Source organism: Cydia splendana, chromosome 16, assembly GCF_910591565.1.
Source record: "Cydia splendana chromosome 16, ilCydSple1.2, whole genome shotgun sequence".
Classification (NCBI taxonomy): domain Eukaryota; kingdom Metazoa; phylum Arthropoda; class Insecta; order Lepidoptera; family Tortricidae; genus Cydia; species Cydia splendana.
The window spans coordinates 13,736,471-13,763,946 of record NC_085975.1 but is presented as its reverse complement, the minus strand read 5'-3'; the positions used below and the strand labels follow the sequence as shown (position 1 = coordinate 13,763,946).

Here is a 27,476-nt window from a genome sequence, read left to right as displayed (position 1 = left end):
TATATAATATACACATATATACAAGCCCTGGTAAGGGCATTTATTTGTGTGATGATGATGATGAACACACAAATAAATGCCCTTACCAGGATTCGAACCTGGGACCTCCTGCTTCATAGGCAGGGTCACTATCGACTAGGCTAGGAGGCCGTTTCATTGATAAATTGATAGATCACAATTTGTAATAATAATAAAATACTAAAAATTAATATTTTCGAAATTAATTTCTTGGGGTTAGATATGAGGATATTGGGTATTACTTGAGGTATATTTTACAAAAAATAATTCAACGGTTTCGTATCTGGAGGAGCCCAAACTTGGTATGTTTTGAAAATTATTTTTATTTTAATTGAATGCAAGTGACGGAAATATAATAATGTGATATATTTTTAGAACCGGCTCAAAATGCCCTTTTGTTTAATACCACACACGATAGGTTTCTGAACAATTTTTTTTTATTCCATACAAAAAATAGATGACGTCATAACTCCTTTCCGTTTGTTTTATTTTTTTGGCGCTTCTGGTCAAATTGATTCAAATGGCCTAAAGATTAATCGTGCCGATTTTCATACCTTTAACACCATTTGCAGCTGATTTTGGTCAACCGCTAGTACTACAGTCTTCATCTTCTCTTGTCAACCGTCAAGGTCAATCTTGCATGAACGAACAAAAGAACATACGGTTGCCCTCTCAACACTCGCGTTCGCGGCTTCGCGCCGCAATTCGCGCACGAGTGTGGAGCGGGCTACAGATTAGATTATATTAGATTAGATTAGATTAGATATACTTATTTCTTAAAGAAAAAGACACAGTACTTTTACACAAAAGATAAAACAAAGGCTTTCATTAAAAGATCGTCAACTTAACATTTAAATTAAAAACAGAAACAATATAGAAATAGCTTGGGGTGGAACGGCGCCTCCAGTTTGCAGTTAAAAAAAATACTGAATTGATTGTCGGGACGAACTTGGCTTAAAAAAACCATATGCTTATAATAACGGAATAAATATACATATTAGGTAATTGTCTATATTTTTTAGATTTTCCTTATAAAAAATAGATATGTACATGTACCATAGAATTGTGAAGGTAATTTTAGCCCATGTGTTGAGCGCCAAATATAGTCTGGCAAAAAAGAGTAGAAATTAAAAAGTGGCAATTCTGTAGTGTCGTCCCTTTCAAATCAATACATTTAAGAAAACGGATCGACACTACAGTATTGCAACTTTTTAATTTCTACTCTTTTGTGTCAGACTGTACAATGATCGAATGGAAAATTAACCGGTTCTGACTAAACCGGTTTTTGCAATCTTCACAAACCATGATATTTTTGGAAACAAAAAATTGTTAAATAAATAATTATTTAATAATATTTCTGTTGTTTTAGTTCTTAAAGACAATTTCAAAACCTGTATTTTTATGTAATTTGAATATGATGTTGACAACACTACAAAAAAAACGTTAAAAACGCCTCTTGCTCCGCGTACCGATACAATGCAATGGCGATGGCGATTCGAGTTTAGATTTTGTTCAACTTAAAACCTTGATTTCTTTTTGTTTTACTGCGATTCTATGTGCTATCGTTAGCCAATTAGTATGTGACAGTTATTTATCGGAATTATCTACTATGATTAGTGTAACTACTTTATAACATGTCTGAAGAAATGGACATGAATGTAAACAACCTCTCCGCTGCCGGAGAGGCTTTTGAGGTATCCCAATCAAATTCTTTGTATTTAGAAAATGAGAGTGTCTCCTCTCCTGGCAGAGAGTGCTCGCAGCCTGCTGCCGTAGATGTGGGCGAATTAAGCGATATGTCCATAGAAAACGATCTTGTATCATCCACCAACAACGAGGATCAATCGCAACTAAGTTACTGCAACATGGATGTAGGCAGCGAAGTGAACATCAACGAAGATGAGCCAGACGAAACCACATTTGATCTTGGTAACGAGGCCAACTCTGAACCTAATAATTCACTTGAAACCGATTATGTGCAAGAACCAACTTATGCAGTAAGTAACGATGTGGACAACGACGTAGACATGGAGGTGGACGAGACAGTGGATATAGAAACGGTGAGCAGCTCAGAAGTATGTCAGCCTACTAGCTTATCTCCTTCGAAACAAGGTAGAGGTAGGGGCAGAGGCAGAGGGAGAGGACGGGGAAGAGGGAGAGGGCGAGGCAAGGGCAGAGGTAGGAAAACAACATCATTTAATGATTCAACCTCTATTAATTTCGGCACAGACGTTTCTAGTGATATTAGGGCAAATATAAGTTCAGAACCTCTCCCTGAGAATACACTACACTCCCCAAACAACAATATTGACTCAATTCAAACTGACACAAATGGGTTTCTACCATCATCAATTCAGAGTATGGACACTCCCACTGAACAAGTCCCTGTAACTAGAAAAAGGGGCAGGAAAAAGAAAGAGCCACCTGTTGTAAGTGATACTGGAAGCTTGGAAAGTCCAGAAGTTGTAAGTCCAAAAGTTCCTCGTAGAAGAGCTCCACCAGTTAAAGATACTGGAAGTTTGCAAAGTCCGGTAGTTGAAAGTCCAAGAGCTTCCCGTAGAAGAGGTCGGCCAAGGAAAAATTCAAGTCTGAACGATATAACTGAAAACCAAACAGTCAATGGGAATACTTTACCTGTCACTGCCAGCACTTCCGAAATCAAAGACCTTAATAAAATGGTTGCAAATTTGTCCCAACTTGAAGACAAGTTGCGTAAATTACAGGACAACCTTTCTAATATAGAGAAATTAGAGGAGGATGATGATGATGATGAGGAAGACATGTGCTTAAGTCAGCTGAAAACATCAATTGACTGTGAAAGAGCATCTGAAGCCAAGGACCCCATATTGCAAGGGTTGCAAGAAATGCCTTCTTCACCATTGGCTGAACCTGAGGCAGATTTGAATAATGGAATTGATGAAAGTGCAAGCGCTCCTAGTGACCCAATCACCCAGGCTGAGGTCATCAAAGACAATGATGCCACCACAAAAGAAACAGACACCCCATTGACAGAAAACGTTACAACAGAAAATGTTACAACAGAAAATGTTACAACAGAAAATATAACAACAGAAAATGTAACTACAGAAAATGCAATTACAGAAAATGCAACTACAGAAAATGTAACTACAGAAAACACCACTGCAGAAAATATAATAGGCAATGAAGTTGAAAATAAGTGTATGGATGAGTCACTTCTTGTCGAAGATACTTCTAAGAGACCTAAGAGAAGGAATGCAAAGAAAACATTAAAATACAGAAATGATGATGATTCTGATGAAGATCCATTTGCTAATGTTGAGCTTTCGGATGATGATGAACCAAGGAGAAAAAAGAAAAGTGGCAGGTATAACTCTGATGATGAATACATACCGGGAAGAAAAGGACGAACAAGCTCCATAGACTCCTCAGATAGTGCAGTTGGTGATGCACTAGATGAGTTAGAAGAGCTAAAAATGACAACAAAGAAAAGAGGGCGAAAGAAAAAAGATATTCAATTAGAAGGAGAGAAAATGCCCGTTATTTCAGATGTAATTAGCCAGAGTCCTATGAAAACATCAAGTTTGAATACAGTTGAAGATAAAAAAGAACCTTGGAGGTTTTCACCTGATACAGTTGAGGATTTGTGTGATGATACTGAAGAGCAATCATCTGTAAATAATGAAATCAAACCTACACCGCCTCCACAGTCTGTAAATACTTGGGGTTCAAGTAAGGAGTTTGAAAACTTCCTTGCAAAGAAAACACAGGGCACTAATTTGAAAATTAAAAAAGTGCGTAAAATATCAAGGTCATCACCAAGTGTAGTAGTACCTATAGAAATCCCAGTCTTAGAAGCAAACGAAGTTAAGAAGAAAGTAGAAGCATCTGCTCAAACCAACAAAGTTTATACTGAAACTACAAGTACTCAGACTAGTGGGCCCTGCACACTTTCAATGAAGACCAATGTTCCTTTAAATAGTGAACAGTCAGAAAATGCATGCAAATTCCTTACTAGCATTGTGAAAACTACTTCAGAATTAGGAACCTTGATGACGGAAAAGTCTGATGACTTTATTCAAAAGAAAATAAATACAACTAATGTGGTAGACACTTTTAAGATAGATTATTGTGTCAAGAAATCATTTTTACTACTGAAACTTGCCAAACATAATATTATGCAAATGGAAGAGGACTTATCCAATCAATATGAAAAGTTTCTACAAGAAAATGACCTATCATCATACAGGGAACAAGAGAAGAAATTAGAGCCTACACCTAAAAAGGAAAAAGAAGACAGTGATAGTGACTGTGAAATAGTTGGGGAAACACCACCTCAAAAGGTGAAGGTTGAAGTGAAAAAAGAAAGCAAACCCAAATTCAACCCAAAAACAGTATTTTTAAATAAAGAACTTTCCATCAAAATTGCTAAAAAGCCAAGTGAAGAAGTCAAGAGTAATAAAAATATTAACATCAAAGGCAGACACACTGTGTGGATCAGTGATTCGGTGATGGTAAAGAAAGTAAAGGGCCCGCAGTCTTTTTTAGCCCAGGACAGCCGAAATAAAAAACCACCCGATAATAAGATTACAGAAAAAATGGTAAGTGATTTTTTTGAGGATTATTATCGCCAGAAAGCATTATTTGCGTGTGCTCCATTTGTATCCACGGAATGGTCTACCTGGCGATACAACAGATACATCTGCCAATATTTTACTGTTGAACCTGATAATCTTACAAATGGTAATATTTCTAGAACTGAGGAGATTTTCACGGACAATGAAAGTAACCCAAGTGTGAGTGAAAGTGGCAATGAACTTAGTGAGAAAATAAAATGTGAAGTTAGCAAATTGAGCAACCCGACAACACTTTTATCAATTTGCTTGAAGAATCTGCATGAACTCTTTTACCTGAGGGAACCTAGTGATATTATCAATACATTTTCCATTCCCGAATGCACAATTGATAATAGTGCAGCTCTGTTTTATCAGCCAAAAACACTATTTTCTTCATGCTGTGAGCACCTGAAAAAAAATCAGCAGAATTTGAGGGCACAACATAAGTTGTTAGTAAATGCTCCCGAGATTGTACCTCAAAATCAAATTGAAAATTCAGACGAAGATGAAGACAATCAAGAAGAGGACATTTGTTTACTAAATGCTTCAGAAATCCTAACCCAAAATATACCCTCTTTGAAAGCATTGTGTCTTTCAAAAATAAACAGACTTGACTTTGCAAATAGCATAAAAAGTGATAATAAGACTGTAATGTCTAATAGTGAAATTGACGAAACTGAATATTGTGAAAGTGACTTCTCATGTGATGATTACAGCCAAGAAGTCAAGTCACTGTTGACTTTATGTGTTCAGGTAATCCAACAAGGACAAAAAGTTCTTCAACCTAATAAGCCAAGTGATTTTTGTGTTGAGGACACTTTCTCATTTAGATCTCCAAATTCTTTGAAGCATATCGCTTTTAAATGTATAACAAGTTTATTAAATGAATGTCACATAATTGACACTGCTAAGTCACAAAATGAAATTGTATGTAATTTAACTCCCCATAAAGTGAAAAAGCTAGCTGATATATGCTTTGATATTGTATCAAAGTTGTATGAAGCTGACGATTCTCAAGTAACTGAAAGTGCTGAAGCCCCATCTATAGCACTAACTATCAATGCCATTAATACACTCTCAGAAGAAGCATTCCTTAATATTGAGGAAAATACAAATGATCAAGATAATTCCAATTATTATGAAGATGATGGTGGCACTTTTTATGAGGATGAATCCATGGAACCCAATTATAATGAAGATAATGAGGATCATAGGGAAAATGAAAGTTGGATGTCGAAAGTACAGTTAAAAGAACTTATGTCTTGTGCTGAATCTGACAAACAGAAAAATGGTTCAAAACCCATCCCTGAAAATGATAATATTGAGGTAGCTGAGAATTATCCTCTTATTGCTAATATCAAAACAGAACCGGGTTTAGAGGAGACACCTGCTATTTCTGAGAACTTTGTTCCTATTATTAAAACTGAACCAGATCATTATGTTAATCAAATGACCATCATACCAGAAAGTGTTGTTACAAAAACTGAATCTTTTGATAATGTAGATCCATTACCCGTTGGTAGAGAACCAATTCAAAGGCAAAGTAGTGCAAGTTTTGATGAAGAAAATTTTGAAAATTTTGTAAAGTCTAACAAAATGATACATGCTATTAGCACTTACGAAAATGAGAATGAAGAAACATTTAGTCAAAGTGCTTTGCGAGTTCGCAGACAGCATGAACCTGATTCTGATAACGAAAATGACACGAGTATGAGTTTACTAATACCACATACATTTGAGCCTCTAACTGTTGAATCGGCTAAAGGAAGCCTTCTGGAAAACAGCGAGAGTGACAGTGAAAATGTTGGTAAAAAGAACAACAAACGAAAACCTGGTCGACGTAAAACAAAGAAACCTGAGCCTCCAAAACAAACCAAAGAAGTACCAGCAAAAGAAAATAAAGAAGTCCCTTCAAAAGAAAACAAAGAAGTCCAGTCAAAGGACAATAAAGAGGTACAGTCAAAAGACAAATCTGTTCCTGTAAATGAGCTAGCAATACTAACTAGACGAATGCGAGAACGAATTAGACAAGAGGAGAAAAAAGGCGCGTCATCCGATTCGGATTCTGAAAATGTGGCACAAACCTCAAAGAAAGAAAAAGAAACTAAGAAAGAAACGAGACGATCACGATTGGCTGCTAAAAATAACACGCCTGTGGATGATGAGATACAGTGCAATAATGTAGATTCAACAGAACAAGTAACGGATACTACTGCTAATAAATCCAAGGATGAAACTGGAACAAATCCCAAAGAAGATAATAAGTTCACTGGATTTACTGCTGTTGATCAAAATGAAATTTCTACATATCATAAATACGTTAAATATGTTTATGACCAAATTTTACCAAAAGTAAATGAAGAGATGGAATCGAAAACTACAGAAGAAAAATCAAACAAAGATGAAAAGACAAAGGATACTGAAAAAGAGACAGATGAGATAATAAATTCACAGGAACCAATAGAACTTTTAGAATGCACACCTACCATGCCAATATTTGAGGAGGAGGAGGCTAAACCTAATCGAAAACCTACCACAAAATCACCAGGCAAAAAGAAAGAAGTTAAACATGCTAAAGAAGAATCAGTTAGCAAAGACAAAGAGGATACTAAACATGATAATAATGGGAAAAAAGAACTATTTGGCAAAGAACCTCAGGAAAGTGAATTATTCACTGAACGCAATGGATGGAAGTGCTATCCGATTCTCAGTAGTGATACAAAACTTTATGAACAAGTCCCCATCATTCCCTTGGAAAAATTACCAGAAGCTTTTGTTCAGACATATTTTGAATATCAAGAGATAGCGGTAAAAAGCAAAGACGATGAAGAAATCGATAGGTAAATATAATCACGAATATTTACCTTGTAAATTGGTTTTGAAGGGACAGCTTTCATTAAACTTGTCTTTATTTCAGATTGACAAACCTTCAGTCTTTGAATAGGTTATCTTTATCTAGTGTAAAGAAACCTAGAGTTCGCAAAGAAAAAGTGGCAGGTGAAGAGCAGGGAAAGTCTTCTCAAGATGATGATGAACGACCGGAAAGTCCTGCAGATGCAGACGCAGGCCATTACAATGAATTGTTACCATCTGAAGATGAAGGTGATAACTACGAGGACGATTTTACAACACCAGTAAGCATTTTAGACGAAAGTTTGCTACTAAAATTTATTCATAGCTTAAATAAGTATGAACAATTTTTATTTTATTTAAGTACATACTAATGAACTGTTTTATAATAGGGTCCAGATGCTACGGAAAACAATATGGCGAAAAATTTGCTCATGAATGATGATGATGACGAGGACGACACACCACTATCCAACAGAAAAATCAAGAAAGAAGTTGATGGCACTTATAAAAAGAAGAGGCCCGGGCCGAAATCTAAAACAGTTGATATAAAACAGGAACATACAGATTCGTTAATGCTTACTGCCGACAAGATGATGAACAAAGAATTGACCCTTTTACATGCACCAGTAGTTTTAGATAACGAAAATGCGAAAACACCTGTTAAAGGCCCCGTTACAAGGAATAAACCGGTATGTACAGTTAAATTTAAGTAACTATGCTAGCATATATTGATTAAAATTATATTTTATTATTTTTGCTTTCCAGAGGAGTGGTACAAAGAGTGGTGGTAAGGGAGATCGAATAAAGTCCGATGATTCCTCATCAGAGGAAGAAAAACAATGGGTTAATACTAAAGAAAAACTTCTAAAAAGAATGGGGAAAAAACAAGAGACTGCAATGTAAGTTTGTTTACTTCATAGTGAATATTGTAATGCAATATTTCGCAAGTGTTTCATTAGAATAGAATAGATTATATTTTATTTATTAAATTATATTGTATTTGTTTATGTTTGTTTTTTATTAAATTTGTTTGCTTATTTTTGTAGGGAAGATGATGCTAAGCGGGCTAAACTGGTGACTGAGTTCATAGAGCGACGGAACACAAGCGACAAGCCTTTGATATTGAATCATAAACCTCGCGGTCGATCCAGACGTTCTAGAAAGAAGATGTTGGAAAGGCAGAAGCAGATGAGGTAATATACCTATAACTTTTCATGGTTTAGGGTGGTATTCCACCTGTCCAATTTCTTGTTTCAGTCAGCAGAAGTTACTAAGCGGGCAAGGTGTTCAAAATTACCTTGACGCGCTCTTATTCTCTTATAAACAAAGTCGCGTCAAGATCATTTTGAACACCTCGCCCGCTTAGCAACATTGCTGCTGACTGTCCAATGTGGTTGCGTCTCACTCTCTTATAAAGTAAAATGCGAGACAAAATACACATTGGACAAAGATATTGGACAGATGGAATGCCACCCTTAACATCGAAGGCAAAAAATGTAGTAACTCGTACAAACAGCAACACACTTAACTGTCCATCGGTGGACCTTATGCCTTTTGTAATAAGGTTTACGAACTGTCAGTTAACAGTGTGGGCGATGTATAAGCCTGAATTACTTTAGGACAATATTTCTCAATGTTGTTCTATTTGTCTCCAAGCTGCCTGAATACTAGAGATGCAACAGATAGTTGTTTGGCCGGATACCGGATATTCCGCCGGACCATCGGCCGAATATCCGGTATCCGGCCGCCGAATATTCGGCCGGCGGAACTATACCTTCATTTCGGTTTTTCAGGTGCGCATTGTGCATCAGGTTTGATCTATTTCCTAGTGAACGTTCGCGCGGACTCATTTCTAGATTCGAAATGAGTGCGCGTGCAAGTCAGTTGAATGTTTAAATTTTTTTTTAAATAAATACGAGTACGATTATGACCAATTGTTTACTCCGAAATCAAGCAATGTTACTATCCGGTATCCGGCCGGATAGTAGGTCACTATCCGTTATCCGGCCGGATATTAAAATAATGGCCGGATAGGCCGGATACCGGATAGTAACCGAATATCCGGTGTATCTCTACTGAATACATAAGTACATAACCCATATGTCTGACTATTCCAGAGTACTGTCGTACGAGCTACTCGGAGAAGCGGGACCGCACGCCACAAAAGGAAGCTCCGCAGCATATTTTAAGGGACGGCGTAATATTAGAAAGGTATGTTTTAAGTAATAAATCATATTTAATTTAATAATATTCCGAAACATTGTTAGCTTAACTTAAACTCACAATTTATAACCTTCCGGGTTGAGTTGATAGACAGACAGATCTAGGTCGCTAAGACAAAACGTTGATTTCATAACACGCCAATTACCTCGTGTTTACACATGCACATACACAAGTTGAGGATGAGCGGTGAATGGCTCAAACCCGATAATAAATATGTCTGCGTGCGAAATCGGCTTGTCATAAATTCAGTTTTATTTTAAAAGACTCTTACCTCTATCTATCTGTCAACTCTGTAATTTTAACGCCATCTTTGGGACAACTCCTGCTCCGACATATCTGTAATTTCACGGGTGTATATCCTGTCCTGCGGGCGTATTATGGATGGCTTTATCCCTCTTTGTCCACATGATAAAATAACTGTCACTTTTTAACACCGTGGGATAGAAGGTGACGGACGCCGTTTTATCACGCTGTCACGCAGACAAGAACGACCATCATATCCGTACTGTATGAGACAAACTTAATTTCCAGTTAAATTATTTTTTATATTTTTGTTTTAGGTCATTGATAAGAAATCCTTGGCCCGGAGTACTGTGATAGCTAATATGGAGGAATTCGAGAGAAAGCGAAGATTGAGCATGAAACAGAAACAACTGGTGAGTTATAGACTACTTTACTATAGGTACCTTTACAGATGTACTAGTTTTGTTTTACAGCAGTCTTGAAATCAGTTTTGTCTTACCATTTTTCCTGGATTTTTATCGATTTTCTCACAGCGCTTCACTTTAATTTACATTTTTAATTTTTAAATGATGTTAAGAATATGGTATCATGGTTTAATATTCCTAAACCGAGCGCAAGTGATAGCGGCATTCTAAATTAATCCCTAATGATAAGTTTAAACGGTTCAATTTTCAAGTGTCTGGCGGGAAGTATTGCCGCGCGTCCGACACCCGACACTTCTCCATTCACTCAAATTTGAACCTTTGGATTATACTATTAGGGTTCAATTTAGAGTGGAGCAAAACGTTAAACCATATGTTAATTACGATTTGCAGGAAGAAATATTAGGCTGCGAAGAGGGCGTAAATGTGATAGTGACTAATGACGAGGTCTGCTTGGAATACGACTTCAATATAGGCCAGCCTGCGGTCACAGTGCATCCGTTCTTTACCAAAGTTATGAAAGCGCATCAGGTAAGTAATGTAAAAATATTTTTGTAATACAAATTCTACAAGCAATAAAAGACTATTAAGCCTTGTAATTCAGCAACAAGTTTTATGGAAGATCTGTTGGATCTGGATCAAGCTCCGGATGATTTAGGCGTATCAGGATTACAAACCAACTAACCAACACATTTAGGTATGAGAATAAAAGCATTAGCGTAGGGACGTACATTTTGACATTGGTGTAACTCAAGGGCCACGGAACGCACGCTCCGAGCGTGCTAGTTCGACACTGACGCCGACCGTCGTACATTTGTTTTTACTTTTTACCATATAGTGAACAATCCTGGCCATCGTATTTTCTCGGAAACGTTCGTGTTTGTCATGCTAGTCAACCTCAATACTTTTTATACTGAGACTGACTGAAATAGCATAACGCGTTCGTGCGTTTTCGTAAAAATACGACGGTAAAGAATTATTTACTATATATCTGTATTGCGGTCGGCGTTAGCACCAAGCGTGCACGCTCGGAGCGTGCAGTTCGTGGCCGAGACGTAACGGAGTCGTGACTTTTCAGTACGAAGGTGTCAAATTCATGTGGGACGCCTGTTTCGAAAGCCTGGAGCGCGTCCAGTCGGGCCACCCAGGCGGCGGTTGCATATTGGCGCACTGCATGGGACTCGGGAAGACCTTACAAGTCCTAGCCCTGTTACACACAGTAAGTAATCTGTATTACCTCACATTTATTGACGGGACTATGGCGAATTTATTTTATTACCTTTATAATTTATTTACCGACGTTTCCCGCCGCCGCCACAGCCTCGCGCGCGGAGGTGTTAGCCGCGACCACGACCAGTGAAACTTGTGTCGAAACGTCGGTAAATAAAGGTAATACAATAAATTCGCGATAGACCCGTCAATAAATGTGAGATTATATGTGTTCAAAACGCGAAAGTTTTAAGTAATCTGTACTTTATTTATTACCTTGTTAACAGTGTCTGTTTCGAGAACGCAGGTGATGCAATTAGTGCGATTTCTAATTGTTATAAACGCAAAATTACCCTTTGTCCTTTTTGTAAAAGTCGTTTCTGCAAGACGCCTGCTTTATGGAAAATAATAATTATCTTTAAGGGTCATTCTACGAAAGAGCCTTTCACTATTTAATTGTCTCTTTAACACATTCATTGCCACCCAGCCGAAGAAGACATCCGCGCCAGGCCACAACTATTTCGTCATATAAAGCAGTAGTGCCACGGTCGTCCGGCCTGGGAACGAAATAATAAAATACTAGTGATGTACCGACTATTGATTTGGCCGACTAGCCGACTAATCGGCGCTCGAATGGCCGATTAGTCGGCCGACTAGTCGGCTAGTCGGCCAGATCATTAGGTAGGGCAAACCTTGGCTATTCGGTGATACGTAGTTATCCGGTGGTAACAGTTTTAATGTCTTGTAGCCGCGTTACCTGGTAATTATATTACTTGAAACCATATTACACCACATTAGTCAGATCCATGGTATCTCTTAAACATTTTTTTAAGCAATAAAATTACCGGGCAACTCGGCTAAAAGACAATAAAACGACTATCACTTCGTATAAGTTCTGGTGAAAAACAATAGTTTTGCTCCTTTGATTGCGCTATTCATCATATTAGCTCGGCTAAAAGGTGTTCTCTACAGGTTAAAAGTGTTCAAACACCTATCACAAGACTCCTCGTTAAATTTTTATCTTTCTTTTATTTTGCGATCCTGAGCAGACCGTCAGTACAGCTTGTAGGAGTACAGGTTCCAAGGCTCTAGTTCCCGTACGTAGTCGCCAGTTAAGAACCTATTCCCTGGGGTCAGCGTCTTTACGAGCAACATGCCCTATCTAAGTCTCTAAATTTTGCAATAACATTAATAGTTCCCCATGGCTCCACCATAAAAAAAAAGAACTTAATAATAATAAAATTATTTTACTATCGAACTTGCCTATGAAATTACACGAGAATCAGTTGAGATTAACCTGTAGAGGAAAACACTAGCCCACCAATAGACGATAACGATCAAACTGTCAATAATTTGAACAAAAGTTTTCATTTGCATCCTGAATAGGTATATTAGTAAAATAGTCATAAAACATATGGTAAATATTGACTGTTGATTACTTTTTTTTTCGGTTTTTCTTTCACTAATAAAGTGCCGACTAATCGGCCATTTTTGCCGACTAGTCGCCGACTAATCGCCGACTACAAATGTGGCCGGATAGTCGGCTTTCCCGACTAGTCGGGACATCCCTATAAAATACCCGATAGTCGGGTTTTCGGCACTGAATGTGTTAAGCTAATTGTTATTGACAAACAACAAATTGGCACCTTTTTTTTTTTTTAACGATGTGGTAATGCTGTTACGCATACCCCCTGTAGCCTGGGAGGCGTCGGGGGTTATGTGGGACTCCCATCTCCCATTCCTTTCTCTGAGTGAGGGGAGGGGGAGGGTCGTACCCACTAAACCCACATCGGCTTTACCCGCATTGCCGTATGGGAGACGTCATGGGATCGCGAACATTCTGCCATGACGCCCCCGAAACAAATTGGCACCTCTTGTTACCCGAGAATGACAGATTTTAAATTTTCGATGATATAACCAGTTTGTTTTATTCACGCAGGTATTAACGCACCCGAGCGTGGGCATGCGACGTGTCCTCGTCTGTTGCCCGCTGTCGACGGTGTTGAACTGGGTCGACGAAATACACAAGTGGATCGGACCCGTTACGGACGAAATAAAGGTAAAAACCATAGACAAGGAAATGCTGAGACGCGTAAAGGAGTGCCAAAATTCTGACATGAATTTGGTACTTAGCGGAAGTAGACTGGATTGTCAAACCTTAGGGTGGTATTCCACCTGTCTAATTTGTTTGTCCAATGTCATTGCGTCTCACTCTCAAAATGTGAGACGCAATACACATTGGACAAAGATATTGGACAGATGGAACAGGCTATACAGCGCCATCTACTTCAACTGTTAAATTTGAGGCGATAATATGCACTGCTTTACGTATCTTAAGATTCTTAAGTATGATTAAATACAGGTCAATTGAACGATTTAGAGCGTTTTCACTTGGTTTTCACCATTTAATAGAATTTCAATAAATTATATACGTTTATTTTTTCAAGCCAAGTAAAATGAGACGGAAGCTACAGGTAATATTATTATCAATAGTAACATATCTCTCTCTCCTTCTTTGCCTGCCTTCCTTGTCTTCCACTTTGCCCTGTTTGACGTGTCGGCTTTACATTGCACTCAAGATCTTTCATGATTGAATCCATCTACCTCCCCTTCGGCCTTCAGTATTCAATAAGAGGTTAGGTGGGGTAAGATAAACTATGGGTCAAGGAAGGTATTAAAAACTAAATTAAAATAAATACTAAAAATAAAAATGTTGCATAAATAAAATTAACTTAAAATTACTTACGTGGGACTTTACTCAAACGTTTTATTTTGCGCCAAGCAAAATAAGCTATGTTTATCTTATTCCATCTGACCGTTCAGGAGGTATTTTTTACCACCATTTACTCCTTTACAACTTTATTTTCTACGAAATAACGAATGATATCTATTTATTATATTAAAATTAATTCACAATTCACAGGTTTTTGAACTATCAAAGCTAAAAAAAACCTACGAGCGAGCGTACCAATTAGAGGACTGGTACAACGGAGGCGGCATTTTCATCGTCGGATACGAACTATTCCGGAGTCTGACAACCCTGGACGCCGAACTAGATGACGTCCGACAAACGATCATAGACAAGATACGCACAGCCCTACTCGATCCCGGCCCGGACATTATAGTCTGTGACGAAGGACATTTACTAAAGAATGATTGCTCGGTCCTAGCGGTGGCTATGAGCAGGGTCGCCACTCGCAGAAGGATTGTGCTGACGGGAACGCCGATGCAGAATAATTTGAGAGAGTATTATTGCATGGTGAACTTTGTCAAGCCGAATCTGCTTGGGACGTACTCGGAGTATTCTAACAGGTAAATCATACTTACATTTCAAGCATTGTTTAATCGTTGTAGACACCACAACTTTTTCTAGACCTGTAAGTCCATTTTCAACCTTGGAGCCCTGTCGGTGGTTACAAGGAAGTCCATTAATTAATACCGGACACCCTGTGTGTAATACTGTGACTATTTGAGAGACTAAAATCAAAGTATTGACAGGCGTGGCTCACTCCGCGCTTTCGTCGCGTCGCTACAAGTACATGCGGCCCACACCAATTTTGGTGTCTAGCAGTACTAGTTGCCGCACTTGCGCCACCTTGCGGTCATATCTGTCGTAATAGACGCGTTTTATTAGAGAGTGAATCTGCTGTACCTAGTACTATTATTTAGTCTGTGGTATTTAATAAAATTATTTGATTTGTTCCCAGTTGAAAAGGTAAGCTTTTACACCAAAATTTAGCTGTCAACAATTTGTTGTATCATTTTCAGATTTGAAAACCCCATAATGAACGGTCAGCACCGCGATTCCGTAGTTGAAGACATAAAGCTAATGAAGGCCCGTACCCACATTCTCCACAAAGTCTTAGAGGGCTGCCTCCAAAGGCAGGAAGCCTCCGTACTATACCCTTACTTACCAAAGAAACACGAATACACAGTATTCATATCTCTAACGAGATGCCAGTGTGACTTGTACAAGCATTACCTCAATGTGTACGCGAACAAGAATAAGCAGAGTATTTTGAAGGACTTCCATACGTTGCAGAAGATATGGTCGCATCCTCAGGTGTTGCATAATTTCAATATGAAAGCGAGGGACGAGAAGATGAAAGTTAAAGGTAAGAAATATACAACATTTTACCCTACACTCTGTATCTTTAGGTATTTAAATAAAACTAAACAAACAATTTGTAATCGAATTTAAACTGTTGGGAGACATACTAACATTGAATAATTTTACGGTTTAGACTCACTTGTTTTTAGTCACTCGCGCGACATGTTTCGGAGAGCCTAGGTCTCCTTTCTCAAGCACTAACAGTGCGAGCAGCGTTCACGACGGCCGTGTATCGCGTACTGCGGCTCGCCGCGTCGCACGCTGCGCGCGCAAGTGAGTCTAAACCGTAAAATTATTCAAACAATTTGTACATTTTCGGGTAGTCATAACATTTATTGTTTAATCAACCAAATACAAAAGCGCCTGGATCAGCCACTGAACGACCTGACTTTAACCTACATTATTTGATCATGTAATGTTTTCATCTACCACTGACTTAAGGAGCCATTTGAGGGTAGATTTTGTTTACTTTTATTTAAATACCTTAAGATACAGACTATAGTTTGACGACCGGTCTGGCCTAGTGGGTAGTGACCCTGCCTATGAAGCCGATGGTCCCGGGTTCGAATCCTGGTAAGGGCATTTATTTGTATGATGATACAGATATTTGTTCCTGAGTCATGGTTGTTTTCTATGTATTTAAGTATTTATATATTATATATATCGTTGTCTGAGTACCCACAACACAAGCTTTCTTGAGCTTACCGTGGGGCTTAGTCAATTTGTGTAAAAAATGTCCTTAATATTTATTTATTTATTTATTTATTTATAGTGGCGTGGCGTAACTATAGCAACTAAGGCCCGTGGAAAATTCACCGAATGGGAGTAATGTACCATCGCTCACACTACATCGGTGGACCTTATGCCTTTCTAATAAGTTCCACCGATGTACTTTTAGGAGTGTTGAGTGTTTGTACCTGTCACGGCCTCTCTGTCAAATTGAGGTCCCTCTCAGGCCAAGGCCGCTTTGCTACCCTATATTAGTTACGCCACTGATTTTGACCTAGTAAGGGAAGCGGAATACCCAGTTTTTTTATTCATAAAACTTTACGGGTCTGATTTAGTTAAATTATGTTTTATCCCTTTCTTACAAATACATAAGTCAAAATGACTGATAAGGACAAACGATTATTAGCTAATTGGGGTTTGTAGCGCGTTTATGAATAAGGGGGTAATTCTGTATGCTTTATGACGACGATGTTATTTTGTGATAGCCGAGAAGTTAGAAGACGACTTAGCGCGCGAAGACCTGACCGCCAGCGAAGACATCAAGCCGACCAGCACCGACGTGTGGTGGCTGCAGTATCTCGAGGGCGGCGACATGTTGGAGCGGCTCGAGAGCTCCAACAAGTTCATCACCGTCTTCAGGATCCTCGAGGAGGCCGTAGCGTTGGACGACAAAGTGTAAGTGTGTCATATACTAGCCCCCTTAGAAAACGTCTACTAAAGTTGAGAAGCTAGAAGACGACTTAGCGCGCGAAGACCTGACCGCCAGCGAGGACATGAAGCCATCCAGCACGGACGTGTGGTGGCTGCAGTACCTCGAGGGTGGCGACATGTTGGAGCGGCTCGAGAGCTCCAACAAGTTCATCACCGTCTTCAGGATCCTGGAGGAGGCCGTCGCGTTGGACGACAAAGTGTAAGTGAGTCATACATATACTAGCCCCCTTATTCATAAACATCTACTAAAGTTGACAAGCCCATATAATAATCGTTTGTCCCTTTCCATCATACCAATACGTAGGAAAGGGACAAACGATTATTATCGGCAGTGGCGTAGCTAAGCGTGGGCGAAGTGGGCCGTCGCCCACAGCCTCGCGCCCCAAGGGCGGCCTCGCGCGAGGCTCCTTCGGGCACAGTGAAAGAAAAGTGCCTCGCAGATGCGACTTCGCCTACGGCTAGGTTAGTTTACGCTACGCCACTGATTATCGGCTTGTCAACTTTAGTAGACGTTTATGAATAAGGGGGTAGGCTTCTATAGCCAGTAGGCTTTGCATTTTTGCGTCGCGACAGTGTCTCGCACGTAAGATAGACTACCCTACCCGTCCCTTTCTAGTTAGAGTTAGACCAAGAAAAGTCTGCAAGGATTTTGACAGCACACGCAGTGCAAGTGTTATTTCTACGTCATAATTTCATAGAAGTTTGACGTTTAAAATAACACTTGCACTGAGTGTGCTATCAAAATCGTTGTAGACTTTTCTTGTTCTAACTCTAATACAGTTACAAAAAGACGGGTAGTCTATCTCGTGCTGTCGCGGCGCAGACGCGTTAAGCATAAAGCCGTGTACAAATTTGATATGCAATCGAATTCTGTATCTGTTTGATTATCTATGGTTTTGTACATTTATAGCTATACTGTCAATCTTTCAACTGTACACCGAATTCGGCGACGCCATTTGATTGATTTAAATACTTTTTCACAATACAAAAAAAAAATGCTAAACCCAAATATTATTTCTATGACACTTTTTTTTCTTTTTCAACAGTTTAATATTCTCCACGTCGCTGATCACCATGGACTCGCTGGAGTACTTCCTGAAGAAGATCAACAACTGGAGCCTCGGACAGGAGTACTACCGGCTCGACGGCTCCGTGCCGCCCGAGGTGCGCCAGAAGTGGTGCCGCGAGTTCAACGCTGAGCACAACTACAAGACCAAGTGAGGAGTTTGTACAATTACCATTATTTATCACCAAGGACTCGCTGGAGTACTTCCTGAAAAAGATCAACAACTGGAGCCTCGGACAGGAGTACTACCGGCTCGACGGCTCCGTGCCGCCCGAGGTGCGCCAGAAGTGGTGCCGCGAGTTCAACGCTGAGCACAACTACAAGACCAAGTGAGGAGTTTGTACAATTACCATTATTTATCACCAAGGACTCGCTGGAGTACTTCCTGAAAAAGATCAACAACTGGAGCCTCGGACAGGAGTACTACCGGCTCGACGGCTCCGTGCTGCCCGAGGTGCGCCAGAAGTGGTGCCGCGAGTTCAACGCTGAGCACAACTACAAGACCAAGTGAGGAGTTTGTACAATTACCTTTATTTATCACCATGGACTCGCTGGAGTACTTCCTGAAGATCAACAACTGGAGTCTCGGGCAGGAGTACTACCGGCTCGACGGCTCCGTGCCGCCCGAGGTGCGCCAGAAGTGGTGCCGCGAGTTCAACGCAGAGCACAACTACAAGACCAAGTGAGGAGTTTACCTTTATTTATCAACTTTTGTGGATGATACACATCTACCGCAGGCCGTGTCGACGCAAAGGGTGCCAAAGGACTTTGTCACGCCCAGTCAAGTTCATTAGGGTTTAATCGCCTATCACCGTGTGTAAAGTAAAGTCTGTCTAGCCATTTCCGTCAGTAGAGAAAAGTGGCAAATTAAAAAAATGTAGACGCGAAGGGTTATCGACTTATCGTCCCATAGAAAATTTCAAAAATTTCGCGCCTTTTTCTACTGAAAAAGTTGTTTTTCCGGCTAATACATCTTCGGATTTTAGCAGTCGAACAGACGCGGTCGTGCGTTGCTGTGCTGAATCGAACAATAACACTCGATCTAAAAACGCCGGCACCGTCTTGTCGTCGAGAACACACATTTTATTGTGTGACATATGTAATTATCTCTCTTATCTTTGTTTTTACCCCGGTTGCGTCCGCCGCTTCGGAGCCCATAGGGACTACTTTCCGACTTTTTCTTCACTTCGCCTGGTTTTTTGCAAACGATAAATACGGCAGTTCGGGACAATAAGTTTCACTTGAAATTGCTTCTTATTAACTAGTTCTTTTATTCCAGATTGTTCCTAATCTCAACCCGTGCCGGTTCCCTCGGTCTGAACATGACGGCCGCCAACCGGGTCATCATATTGGACACCTCTTGGAATCCAGCCCACGACATACAGAGCATCTTCCGAGTGTACCGCTTCGGGCAGAAGAAGGACTGCTACATTTACCGACTGGTGGCGTTGGTGAGTTGAATATTTTTAATAGGGCGCCTGTGAAACGAGGCGGGTTTTTTCGGCCTGAACATGAATGCGGCCAGGCGGGTTATATTGGATACGTCGTGGGACCCGGCACATGACATACAGAGCATCTCCCGGGTGTACCGCTTCGGGCAGAAGAAGGACTGCTACATTTACCGACTGGTGGCGTTGGTGAGTTAAATATTTTTAATAGGCCGCCTGTGAAACGAGGCGGGTTTTGTCGGCCTGAACATGACTGCGGCCAACCGGGTCATGTTGGTCACATCGTGGGACCCGGCACATGACGTACAGAGCATCTTCCGAGTGTACCGCTTTGAGCAGAAGATGGACTGCTACATTTACCGGCTGGTGGCGTTGGTGAGTTGAATATTTTTAATAGGGCGCCTGTCAAGCGAGGCGGGTTTTGTCGGCCTGAGCATGACGGCGGCCAGCCGCGTCATCATATTGGACACGTCATGGAACCCGATACATGATATACAGAGCATCTTCCGAGTGTACGGCTACGGGCAGAAGAAGGACTGCTACATTTACCGACTGGTCGCGTTGGTGAGTTGAATATTTTTAATAGGGCGCCTGTCAAACAGTGAGAGTTCCGTCGGATTTTACATGACGGCGGCCAGCCGCGTCATCATATTGGACACGTCATGGAACCCGATACATGATATACAGAGCATCTTCCGAGTGTACGGCTACGGGCAGAAGAAGGAATGCTACATTTACCGACTGGTGGCGTTGGTGAGTTGAATATTTTTAATAGGGCACCTGTCAAACAGTGAGAGTTCCGTCGGATTTTACATGACGGCGGCCAGCCGCGTCATCATATTGGACACGTCATGGAACCCGATACATGATATACAGAGCTTCTTCCGAGTGTACGGCTACGGGCAGAAGAAGGAATGCTACATTTACCGACTGGTGGCGTTGGTGAGTTGAATATTTTTAATAGGGCACCTGTCAAACAGTGAGAGTTCCGTCGGATTTTACATGACGGCGGCCAGCCACGTCATCATATTGGACACGTCATGGAACCCGATACATGATATACAGAGCTTCTTCCGAGTGTACGGCTACGGGCAGAAGAAGGAATGCTACATTTACCGACTGGTGGCGTTGGTGAGTTGAATATTTTTAATAGGGCACCTGTCAAACAGTGAGAGTTCCGTCGGATTTTACATGACGGCGGCCAGCCGCGTCATCATATTGGACACGTCATGGAACCCGATACATGATATACAGAGCATCTTCCGAGTGTACGGCTACGGGCAGAAGAAGGAATGCTACATTTACTGACTGGTGGCGTTGGTGAGTTGAATATTTTCAATAGGGCGCCTGTCAAACGGGATGAGTTCCCTTGGCCTGAGCATGACGGCGGCCAGCGACACGACACACATCGCGTAAACATAAGCTTGTTAATTACGTCCAACGTTTCGAACGTGACGTTTTTAATGATCCCGCAGAAAGACTGGCTAAAATTGATATCAACGTCTTTATAGCCGCGAGATTTTTCCGAACTTTTATCAACTCGAACGTTTAACGTTTGAATATTTTCTCGTTAGTAATCCAGACATTTAGCATGTAGTCCTACAATTCTTATCGCACACTGAGATAAGACGTTCTAAAAACCCAAGAAAGAGGTTAATGTATATTAGTATCGGGGACTTAAGCTACGTTTTTCGCAGGGCACTATGGAACAGAAGATCTACGAACGAGCCGTGACGAAACAGGCTGTGTCATGTCGCGTGGTGGACGAGCAACAGATCGACAGACACTACAACATGGCCGAGCTGACTGAGCTATACAGGTATGTTTGAGACAATTCTACACCTTGCCAGTGGGGAGACACACCTGACTTCGGGCAAACCGGCTCCGTTCGACTCAGCATTGCTCCGAGCAATTATTAGGGTTGGCATGGCACCACTTGACGTCATTTTGCGTGCATGACCACAGATAAGATAATCACTTGAATTTTCACAACCCTAAATAGCCGAAAGGGAAAGTGCCATACATTAGAAAGAGATAGCACGATTCGTCCCTGAATCGCTGTCAAACTTTGGTTTTGTAGGAATAAGTGTCCTTTCTATACGGTAGTACTATTATTTATTCTGTGACCTTGCGTTGGCTATTACCCCAATGCTGGCAATCTTCTATTATCAGCCTCTTCTCTCCCAGTTCAGCACATTGGACTTTTCCCTCTTGGTCTTCTGTCGTCAATTTTGGAAAGTACAACAGTAATTTTCTGAGAAACACTCCGTCACGTCGGTTAGGTAGGTATTCCACTTGTCCAATATATTGGTCCGACCTGCATTGCGTTTCACTCTCTCGCTAAGCAAAATTTGAGATGCAAATACACATTGGACAGGTGGAATACCACCCTTACTCGCAGAGTCGCTGACCTCGACTGTCGTCACGTGTCACCGGTTGGATACTGTTGGGTATGGACGGACCGCCTCGACCAGTATAAAGCTCTTAAAAATAAATGTCTCTAGGTTTTAGTAATAGGACTGATGCGACCGGCCGTTGCGAGTTGCGACAAGTCTGAATGAATCGTATATACATATTTTGATGGGATAATAATGTTGTGTCAGGTTCGACGAGACGGGCACTAGCGTGGCCGGCGGCGTGGCAGTGGGCGTGCAGGACGTGGTGCTGCTGCGCGTGGCCCGCGACGCCGCGCTGCACGCCGTGCACGAGCACGACTCGCTGCTGCGCGGCTCCGAGGCCGCGCTGTCCGAGCACGAGCGCGCCGCCGCCTGGCACCAGTTCCAGCAGGAGACGCAGCACAACCGTCAGTATACCCTCACACACGGCTTGACACGCCCGCCGATCTGATTGGCTTTGTTTGTTCCACTACTATCCCTACTTGCGGGGGGTCAGCATGTCATATTTTCTCGATCATTTCAAGAATAAGCGATATTTTAATGGGAAGACGGTTTTTCATCTTTTTAGGGGATTGTAGATGAGGATTCCTCATAATAATTATATGTATTGTTTTCTCGCAGAGATGCCGCAGGATAAAGTGCCCAAAAAAGGAACTAAAAGGAGCCTTCCCCTGGTTCCGGTTCCGGATATTAAGCCGACGCTGCCCGAGGTCAAACCGGAACCACACGCCGACGCGGACTACACGCCTACTGAGCCTAAATCGAAGCGAGGGAGGAAGAAGATCATCCAATGCCGCATTCCGATCCAAAGGCAGACACCGCAGCCGTCCACCAGCAGCCAGCCGGACTACTTCGTCGACAGGAGGCAGGAAACCGACATCGTTGCCCAGATCTCACAGATTCTAGTCAGTCACGATTTCAACAATAGGAGGACGCCGCGGGATCTGTCCAAACTTATATCGACTGTCCAGCAGGTCGTCGCGAGCGGGGATCTGAGCAAACTACCGCCCGGGGACGAGGCGGCCGCGGCCATCGCGCAAATACTGCTGCGGAAGAACTCTCCCGTCGCACCCCAGTCTATGCCGGCCCTCACCGACGTACGGACCCCTCCGGCACTCATTAACATACGGACCCCTCCCGCCCACACCGCCATACGGAGCCCTCCGGCTCTCACCGACATACGAACCCCTCCGGCCCTCACCGATATACAACAAACGATACCTAGCAATCCACCACTCGAACAAGAAGATGCGGAAACCATCACTGGCGATCTAACCTCCAAACCGGACGCCAACGTAAAAAGAAAAAGGCGAGCGGCCGTGTCCGCGCAGAAGAAGTTCGACGCCATAGCGGACGACGTAGTCATAGATCTCAACGACGACGACTGGCGCAACGACGACGACTTCATCGTCGCGCCGACTCGAAACCCGGAGCCCGAAAAGACAGAAAGAAAAGAAGCTAAATACAAACCGGGTCCGAAGAGTAAAAAGAAGCCGGTCGAAACTCCACCGGTCGAGATGCCTCAGCAGCTAGCGCAGACCATTCAACAATCCATAGTGGGAGAAAGTATATTGCTAAGCGACGATGAAATCGTGCCTGAAGTTCGACCACCCGTGACAGTCAAACAGGAACCTTCAGCAAAGAAAGGCGAGAAGTATCCGCTTCACCCGTCGCTGCTCACGAACGAGAACTTCATAAAGATAGTGGCGCACACGTACCTGGCCGGGAACCCCATGCTGGACGAGGACGCGGCCACGCTGGCGGCGCGGTACAGCACCGGCAAGGCGCTGCGCGAGACCGAGGCCACCGGCAAGCCCATCGACAGCGGACCCATCTACGACATCGCTGTCCAGGTAACTACCAACATTACTGGACGAGGACGCGGCCACGCTGGCAGCGTGGTACAGCACCGGCAAGGCGCTGCGCGAGACCGAGGCCACCGGCAAGCCCATCGACAGCGGGCCCATCTACGACATCGCTGTCCAGGTAACTACCAACATTACTAATTATTTGGCCTGACCGATGTGTTGAAAGTTTTCATGCTATAATTCTATATCTTTTAGTATATAAAATGTAACATCACTTAAAAAAAATCAAAACCGTAGCGATAACTTTAAACTATCTTCACGAAAATAATTTGAAAGCCATAGTTTCAGTTCCGTATTTGCGCGTACTGCTCTACATCAATTTTATTTTTTACGCACTAAGGAAATATACCGTATGTCAGGGATCGGATACCGGTATTTTTTATATGGGAACGTAAACGGTATTTTTTCGTTCTTTGTTAATTATTTCATTTCTAATTGGGCAATCTAATAAAATGAAGTCGTTACCTAATAACACAACTGAGTCCTACATTTGGAGTATAAAATAATTCAAAATATATGGTTCCTTCGAAGTTTTTGCGAAAAACCGCTTCCGATCCCAGCCGTATCTGTTTATTATTTTATTTATCTTACTTAAAACTTGAATAGTATCCAGTTATTGATTTAGCAGTTTTACATAATTATGAATCAAGGTAAATAAATAACTTAATGGCAGTTTTGCCTTGAAAGTAATTATTGATTCCTAATTTTGAGGTTTTAATATTAAAAATTATTCATTAATTTTATTTATTTGTATGTTATGTTACGCGTGTATTATTTATATTAAATACTGTTTAGGTCCAGCGCTGTAGCTATCCCAATTTTATCTCGTACCTAAAGAGCATTTCACTAACATGAATGTTCTCACCAGGTCCTAGGCATCGACATCCTCAAAAAACTCCACACCAACGGTCCCACCGCCGACTCCAAGGCCAACAAACAGAACCAGAAAGCGCTCTCAGACACCGAGAAAATGCTGAGCAATGCCACGGCCCCGCCCGAGTCCAAGCGAGGCCTACTCAAGCCGAAGGTCACTTCGGAGTTGATGCCCAAGGAGAGGAAGCCGATGATAGCCAACTTGGGGCGCGTGAAGCTGACGCCCGTCACGCCGGTCCTCGCGGCGCCGGTCGTGGTTCCTGTGGGGCTGTGAGTATTGTTTATTTCATCATCATCATCATCATCATCATCATCATTGGCCTTCGAGACTATTACAGACTATACAGTCAGGTATTGTTTATTTAATTGTTCAAGAATTGAAACAATGTAAAGTAAATTATACCTGACCACCATCACCACCATACCATCTGAATTTCTGTAAATTAATGGAAATCAAGTGTTCTGATTGCTAATAAATGCAGTCTCACAGCAGATACATATAATTTTGACTCACGACACGTACAGTCGCCATCAGATATATCGGAGCGGCCAAGGTGTTCACAATATCTGAACACGCGCTCTAACGCCCTGACAATAGAGGCGTGTTCCGATATTTGTGAGCACCTTGGCCGCTCCGATATATCTGATGGCGACTGTACGTATGAACATTTTTGTTTGCAACACTTTAAGAGCAATTAAATTTTTTGGAGATCCTTGGAAACCGAATTTTGTTTAACTACAAATCAGTTTCCTAGTTCTTTTAGAAGCATTCAACCATTAGCGCTCGTAAGCGTTATTTTGGTAGGTAACTGTTGCAAGACTTGCAAGGGATAAATGGATTAAAAAATGCCAAATGCTTAAAACAGCTCGGTACTCAGCTCATAATATTTAGCCGACAGGTGGGCCATCTATCTGTATAGTATACCTATAGGTATATGGTTACGGTTATTACCGGCCTTACTTTGAATAACAACCTCATTGTGTGTATTTATTATTCAGAATAAAAAATACCAACAACTCTGGCGCGGTGGCCGAGGAGTGCATCCTGCCCGACGACGACGACGTGCACGTGATCGCCGACCCCCCTCCCCCTCCCCCCGCCGCTCCCCGTCGCGCGCCCCGCGCCGCCCCCGTGCTGCTCAACAGCGCCGCCGCCAGCGGCCAGCGACTCTTGCAGGACGAGCGACTCCTCACAAACATCAAAGTGCCCATCGCCCCGGCACCGCAGGCACCGCAGGCGCCGGCCGGCGCGACCATGATCAAGGTCGTCGGGAGCAGGGCCGCGCCCGCCCCGCCGGCGCCGGCGCCGGCGCCGGGCGGCACCATCTGCCTCGACAGCGACGACGAGGACGCCGCGCCCGCGCCGCCCGTGCCCGTCACGCTCACGGCCGCCACCGGCGCGCGCCTCGAGCTGCAGATGCCGCGCGAGACCCCGCTGCGGCCGCCTCGCAGCGACCCCGTGCTCGATGTCGACTACTACATCGGCGACGGCAACCCGCCCGCCGTCCCCGCGCACCCCGCCGCCGCGCCGCCCGCGCCGCGCCACCTGGCGAGGCTCGCACCCAAGCCCGCGCCCGCCACCGTGTGCAAGCCGGGCGACATCATCCGCATCGGCAAGACCGGGATGGTCGAGGTGCTGAGCAAGGTGGACTCCGTTCCCGTTTCGGTCGGCCGCCCCGCCCGGCCCGCCGTCGGAAGAACCGCTAGCGAAATAATCGCGGGACCGAAATCGGCGCAGCCGAAGATCGCTCCTAAACCGGCGTCGCAGCGAGCGGCTCCCAAACCGACCGAGCCGAAATTGGCTCCCAAACCGACCGAGCCAAAATTGGCTCCGAAACCGACTGAACAAATCACACCAAAGCCGGCGGCGAAACCCGCCGCCCGACCGGCCGAGAGAGTCGCCCCGAAGCCGGCTCCTAGACCGGCGGACAAGCCGTTCCGTCTGGACAGCGGCAGCAGCTCCAGCTCCCGCTCCGCCAGCCCCGTCGACGCGGACCCGCTGTCCATCCTCAAGGACGTGGTGCAGATCCCGGCCGACCGCTACCAGAGCATCCTCAGCGGCCAGACCGTCGACCCCTCCCCGACCACCCCCAAAGCGAGCTCTTCCAAACCGACCCCCCATGCTCCACCTTCCAAAGTAAACACGACTAAGAAACCTCCCGAGAAACAACCCTCTCTCCTCCAAAAATTAAGTACGTTAAAAGACATAAAGGCGAAGGAAATGGCTAAGAGACCAGCCGAGAAACCGAAAAAGACCACAACCATAACTAGTAAGAGCTCGAGCGCAGTGTTCGACTCCGTCGATTTAACGGACGTCGTTGCCGCGCCTGCGTCACAGAGCAAACCTGATAAAGTCACTAGCAAGAGCTCGGTGACGATAAAACCGAGCAAGAAGATTGAAACAGTGGTCGGGACGTCTAAGAACATCATATTGACTACTAAGAACAAGATTACCGTGGGATCAGCGCCGTCTAGCTCGTAAGTACCTCTTTTTACTTGTACCTTTCAATAAAGCTCTGGTTTCTAGGGATGTACCGACTAGTCGGGAAAGCCGACTATCCGGCCTCATTTGTAGTCGGCGACTAGTCGGCAAAAATGGCCGATTAGTAGGCACTTTATAAATGACAGAAAAACAGGGCAAAAAAATAACGGCAAATATTAACCATAAGGTTTTCACCTTTTTAATCAAATTCCTATTTAGGGCACATACG

At 42.9% G+C, this 27,476-nt stretch overlaps 1 protein-coding gene across 1 annotated transcript in view; it reads left to right on the top strand.

The window, feature by feature from the left end:
- Positions 1–1,515: 1,515 nt before the first annotated feature.
- LOC134798351 (uncharacterized) overlaps positions 1,516–27,476 on the top strand; it is a 28,490-nt gene continuing 2,529 nt past the window's right edge. The window contains exons 1-21 of the mRNA XM_063770762.1: positions 1,516–7,453; positions 7,531–7,747; positions 7,856–8,155; positions 8,232–8,365; positions 8,513–8,659; positions 9,584–9,677; positions 10,250–10,345; positions 10,748–10,885; positions 11,433–11,573; positions 13,503–13,622; positions 14,011–14,037; positions 14,487–14,875; positions 15,332–15,678; positions 16,889–17,078; positions 18,161–18,331; positions 19,460–19,631; positions 21,326–21,447; positions 22,232–22,431; positions 22,646–23,877; positions 24,761–25,035; positions 25,765–27,243. Of these exons, the coding sequence (XP_063626832.1) occupies positions 1,653–7,453; positions 7,531–7,747; positions 7,856–8,155; positions 8,232–8,365; positions 8,513–8,659; positions 9,584–9,677; positions 10,250–10,345; positions 10,748–10,885; positions 11,433–11,573; positions 13,503–13,622; positions 14,011–14,037; positions 14,487–14,875; positions 15,332–15,678; positions 16,889–17,078; positions 18,161–18,331; positions 19,460–19,631; positions 21,326–21,447; positions 22,232–22,431; positions 22,646–23,877; positions 24,761–25,035; positions 25,765–27,243 (11,792 nt within the window). The 5' untranslated portion in view covers positions 1,516–1,652. The remainder of the gene's footprint in view (positions 7,454–7,530; positions 7,748–7,855; positions 8,156–8,231; positions 8,366–8,512; positions 8,660–9,583; positions 9,678–10,249; positions 10,346–10,747; positions 10,886–11,432; positions 11,574–13,502; positions 13,623–14,010; positions 14,038–14,486; positions 14,876–15,331; positions 15,679–16,888; positions 17,079–18,160; positions 18,332–19,459; positions 19,632–21,325; positions 21,448–22,231; positions 22,432–22,645; positions 23,878–24,760; positions 25,036–25,764; positions 27,244–27,476) is intronic.